General features: G+C 45.3%; 1 protein-coding gene across 1 annotated transcript; it reads left to right on the top strand.

Annotated features, from left to right (window-relative positions):
• The first annotated feature begins 240 nt into the window (after nucleotides 1-240).
• LOC123161184 (cold-responsive protein kinase 1) lies at nucleotides 241-4448 on the top strand. The gene is made up of 7 exons (XM_044579031.1): nucleotides 241-533; nucleotides 2115-2337; nucleotides 2452-2567; nucleotides 2648-2858; nucleotides 2949-3189; nucleotides 3585-3735; nucleotides 3832-4448. Exons 2-7 carry the CDS (start codon nucleotides 2268-2270, stop codon nucleotides 4198-4200), a joined length of 1158 nt encoding a protein of 385 aa, XP_044434966.1. The 5' UTR covers nucleotides 241-533; nucleotides 2115-2267; the 3' UTR covers nucleotides 4201-4448.
• The last annotated feature ends 501 nt before the right edge of the window (nucleotides 4449-4949 follow it).

The following is a 4949-nucleotide window of genomic DNA, read 5'->3' as shown; positions in this document are numbered from 1 at the left end:
CGCGTAAACCGGATCTTGGCCTTTTGCCTAGGTCAACAGCCGCGTCAACCCCAGCCTCGTCACGCCAACCCCCACCCCACCACAGGCGCCACCCCCGGCCCAAGCCCAAAGCCTGGCCCTCCACACGGTCCGGGCTCTGCCGGGGCGGCTTACTAAGTCAACGATGTTGACCGCGCTACGGCTCGGTCAGTTAAAAGACATGGCCTCGCTTTCTTCTCCCTCGTTTCTCGCTTTCGCATTGGAGACAAGCCACAAACTCTCGACTCCAGGCCGCCATTTCAACCCCCCCTCCCCCCTTCTCTCGCCCTCGCCTCGCCGCCGTGCGCGCGCCGCTGCCCGCTGCCGGAGCTGGGCAGGCACCGGAGAGTTGCCTGCTCCCTGTGATCCTCCGCGGGCCGGAGCGTCTCCGCGTCGGGCGGCTGTTCGGCGGGTTATTAGTTCCGTCGGTGCGCCGGTGGAGTGGAACCCCCCGTCGGGGGCCGCGCGTCGCCGAGGCCGCCGGTTTCGGCCCTCCCTCCCCTGCCGCGGTTCAGGTGAGCCTCGCTGCTTTTCATGGGTCAGATAATCGAAGGTTCCTACTGTAGATTTCTTCCCTTCCCTTGCTCTCTGGTCGCGCCGTTTCTGAATTACCGGCTGTCGGGCGACAGAAGAGAAGCGGACCGCAGAGAGCTGACAGTTCGCGATCCAATAAGAGAAAATAGCGGCGGAAACACGCCATCTAGTAATCGGCCTAACTCTGGCTGTAGCCCTTGCTTGAATTGAATGCTTGTGCGTGATTCCGAAACATAGAGGTTAGAGTTTCAGTGACCATATCGGCGCCCTGTTCTTCAGTAACGCACAATTGCTGGAACTTCCTGTTGGATTGTGATAGGGTGTGAGGATCCGCGGGAGTGCAGAAATGCCAGACACTGAATGCTACAGGACTGGCGACAGACACGGTGCCTGTGAATTGATTGACCGGGCCAATCTTGCATTGCTAGCTACCCTTCAGAAATCATTTAGATGACAGCCCACACATGGCCTGTCCAATACCATGTGCCCGCTGCAACCACCCTTCTGCTTAAGATTAAGAAGAAGAAAGCGATGACGCGGTCTGGATGCGCAATATCGTCTTTGTTTACTGTTGAGGTCTAGTAGCGCGTCTTCTCGTGATCTCATTTATTATTTATTCCATGGAAAGAAACATGTATGCTGTTTTTGGTTTTGTCCTCAAGTTCATAAGATATTTGTGGGAGTCGATCATGACATCGATGCTTATCCAAGAAAGGTATAACTAGTCAATCAAAGAGACCATTTGGATTAGAAAAATCCTGTGGTGGCCTAACGGCCTAAGGGCTACTTCCTTTGATTATGCATGTCATCACATACTACATGTCAGTTGCAACCTACCAAATCAGTGATAGTTGGTTGTTAGTTAAAACTCCACTGCCTGTGCAAAGCTGTCAGTGACGTTTCTGATGGGTAAAACTCCAGAAACGTTCAAGTTTGAATCGACGTGAAATGCTTAAGTGGCTTTGCTGTTATGATGGCAGTTTCTAAGAGCACCGACAAATCTGGAGCATTTCTCTTTGGAACCTTTTTTCCCCTCCACTGTTAAATTTAGCCCGCAATTTATGAACTGTTACCTGTTAGTGTTTCTGAACCTTGTGAATCTAACTAAAGACTCTCAGTTATTATGTCAGCAAACTACCCGAGCAGTATTTTAACTTGAATTCTGTGTTTCGACTTTTATTATTACCAAAATGCATTAACTATTTGCAGTCAAAATTCATTCCATCTTGTGCATATAGAATATCCGAGTCAAAATGCATGTCAATTTAAACATTGGCATAGTCTCCAATGTGACATTCTGACCATAGATTTCTTTGAAAAATCAAAAATGTGTTGTCTTTCACAATGGATCTTATCAATGTGATGCTGCAATGTTCGTAATTATTTCTACATTGATAGTCAAACCTAAAATGTTTGACTCACATGCATCTAAATAACATGTATTTTGACTAGGAGAAAGTATTTTTATCTAAAAAGGAAATCTTGAATTGGACATGTTATACATTGCACATGCTACTTTTGTTAGGTAACACGTAACCGGTGTTCATGTTCTCCCGTTTCAGGATATAATCACTGCTGTTGAAGGCTGATGATTGCTGTTATTGAACATGAAGGATGATGTGTCTGTGATTAGATGATATTAAATTGATATCTCTACCAAGTGAATCACAGTACAGAGGTTTGTATTGTAGCTCGAGAATTGAAACAACTTGGTAATGAGTTGTTTTTCTCGCATTTTCAAGAGGACGAGCGGCGGTCAGCAACAAACTGGTCCACTCAATGAGGGTATGAGCTCTTATGCCTACAGTTTTGTTGAAAATCACTATTCAGAATATGATATCACTTTGTCACCTCTTTGTCATTCTGCCTTCGTTTTCACTTACATTTAATCTTTTGCAGACCTCCCGGGTGTTGAGAACATAACAAGATTTAGCTATAAGGAGTTGGATAGGGCAACTGCAAGATTTGACCAATCCAATAAGATTGGTGAGGGAGGTTATGGACCAGTTTATAAGGTAATACCCTATTTATTATGTATTGGATGCTGGACCTTAATTATTGCAAGTGTTTTAAAATCGCTAACTTGCCATTTCAGGGAACGCTCAGGGATGGAACAGCTGTTGCAGTAAAGGTGCTCTCTTTGCAGTCTAGGCAAGGCGCGAGGGAATTTCTTAGTGAACTTATTACGATCTCTGATATTTCCCATGAGAATCTCGTCAAGCTTTATGGCTGTTGTGTGGAAGGAAGCCACAAGATCCTCGTCTATAATTATCTTGAAAATAACAGCCTTGCACAAACCCTTCTAGGTAGATTATCATTGCTGAAACCTCTGTATTCTTTTGTTCCTAGAAAAATTTCAGATGCTGTAATCCTTCTTGGTCCTTGCCATTTTTCAGGTTCTCAGCGGCATAGCAGCATCCAATTTAACTGGAGAACTCGAGTGAATATTTGCATTGGTGTTGCCCAGGGACTAGCTTACCTCCATGACGGTGTCCGACCACATGTTGTCCACCGGGACATCAAAGCTAGCAATATACTTCTGGATCAGGATCTTACCCCGAAAATTTCCGATTTCGGCTTAGCGAAGCTTCTACCTTCGGATGTATCACATATTAGCACAAGAGTCGCAGGAACGCTGTAAGTGTAAACCATTTAATCGAACCTGTCTGCTTTACTAAATGTTTACTTGCCGTTTTGGGGTAAAAAAAAACCATTTTTGGTATATTTACTTGTGTTTCTGTTCTCATTATACTAAAATGTTAGTTTGTCTGATCCTTTGAAGTTAGTGGGTGATAGGCTCTTATCGACGTAAGCAAGGGCTGCATAGGGATGATATTTTTCAATAAGCACATTAGGATTGAGAAAAGAGAAAAAAAAATGAAAATATTATACTCCCTCCGTTCCAAAATAGATGATCCAACTTTGTACTAAAGTTAGTACAAAGTTGAGTCATCTATTTTGGAACGGAGGGAGTATATAGTTAATTAGATATCTCCTCTGTTGCTTTTTCTCACTGTAAATTTTGCCTGCAGAGGTTACTTGGCTCCTGAATACGCCATCCGAGGACAAGTGACCCGGAAATCAGATGTTTACAGCTTCGGTGTTCTGCTGATAGAAATAGTCAGCGGAAGATGCAACACTGATACAAAACTACCCTACGAGGATCAGATTCTTCTTGAGAAGGTACATGACCCTGTTCTAAATTGTTCATCTCCCGGCCTGAACCATTGTATTTAAAATATCAAGATTACTGATTACCAATCCTGTCTTCCTCTGCAGACGTGGGCATACTACGACCAGGGGCAGCTGGACGAGATCATCGACAGCTCCCTGGGCGACGACCTGGACGTGGACGAGGCGTGCAGGTTCCTGAAGGTGGGGCTCCTGTGCACCAAGAACGTGACGAAACGCCGGCCCGACATGTCGACGGTGACCCGGATGCTGAAGGGCGAGGAGGACGTGGAGTCGCATGAGATCACCAAGCCCGACGTGATCCGGGACTTCAGGGACCTCAAGCTGAGGAGCAAGGCCACGTCGTCGTCGCTGTTGACCTCCATCGTGGCGCGCTCCTCGCCGTCGTCGTCGTCGTCCACCGGCAACACCACCCGCACCTCCATCACTTTCACCGCCATATCGGACCGCCCCTGACCGGTGAAGGCACCGAAGTGAGGATAATGCAGACACGAAGAGACTGCAGAGGAAACTGTAGATAGCCGTAGGGCAGCCCAGGTTTTTCCTTTTTTCTTGTGCTTGTATGGTCTGTGTGGTATAGTGGCCTTCATACTTTCATTCACTTTACTTTTTTTTTGGCGGGGCACTTCACTTGATTGTTTCTCTGTATAAAAGGGTTGTACCGATTTTTTATTTATCAATAGAAACCAAGCTCATGTAGTTCACGGCAGAACGATTCTCCCCCAAAGGTCATCACGCAGCCTATATGAATCATTGTATGCACTTCGACCCGAGTGCGAGCTTTTGGAGACCGAGCTACAAGCAGCCCGGTTTCAAAATGCATTTTCCACAGCGTGAAAAAACGTTTTTTTTGTGAACACCCATACACATATATATTATGTATCTGCAAAATTTCATAACACACTGGCGTGCAAAAAAAAGACAAATACGTATTTCTAAAATGTGCTGATTGTTTTTGTTGTTGGGCCGGAATTTTTTTTAGTACAACCTACAAATAATAATATTTTCAAACGTTTATTCACGCATTCATGTTTAACATGTACAGTATAAGTTTCCATGTTTTTTTTAACTTTTAAATATGACATTTGTTTTTCTTCAAATACCGAGCCCCCTGGAGCTTGGGTGCCATTGGCATTTTCCATTTCAACTTGCAGTATTCCATTGTTTATCGCCGCTGCCATTCTTCCCCCAAACTGCCAGCGCTT

This window comes from Triticum aestivum, chromosome 7B (assembly GCF_018294505.1).
Source record: "Triticum aestivum cultivar Chinese Spring chromosome 7B, IWGSC CS RefSeq v2.1, whole genome shotgun sequence".
NCBI classification, from domain to species: Eukaryota; Viridiplantae; Streptophyta; class Magnoliopsida; order Poales; family Poaceae; genus Triticum; species Triticum aestivum.
Note: the sequence above shows the minus strand (reverse complement) of the source record. Positions and strands in the feature narration are given on the sequence as shown.

What these genes read in the sequence shown, in the direction of transcription:
- LOC123161184 (XM_044579031.1), top strand. Translation starts at nt 2,268, where the DNA reads ATGAGTTGTTTTTCTCGCATTTTCAAGAGGACGAGCGGCGGTCAGCAA. An exon ending in GTTATGGACCAGTTTATAAG is followed by an intron (nt 2,568 to 2,647) that starts GTAATACCCTAT and finishes TTGCCATTTCAG; the next exon opens with GGAACGCTCAGGGATGGAAC. An exon ending in ATCAGATTCTTCTTGAGAAG is followed by an intron (nt 3,736 to 3,831) that starts GTACATGACCCT and finishes CTTCCTCTGCAG; the next exon opens with ACGTGGGCATACTACGACCA.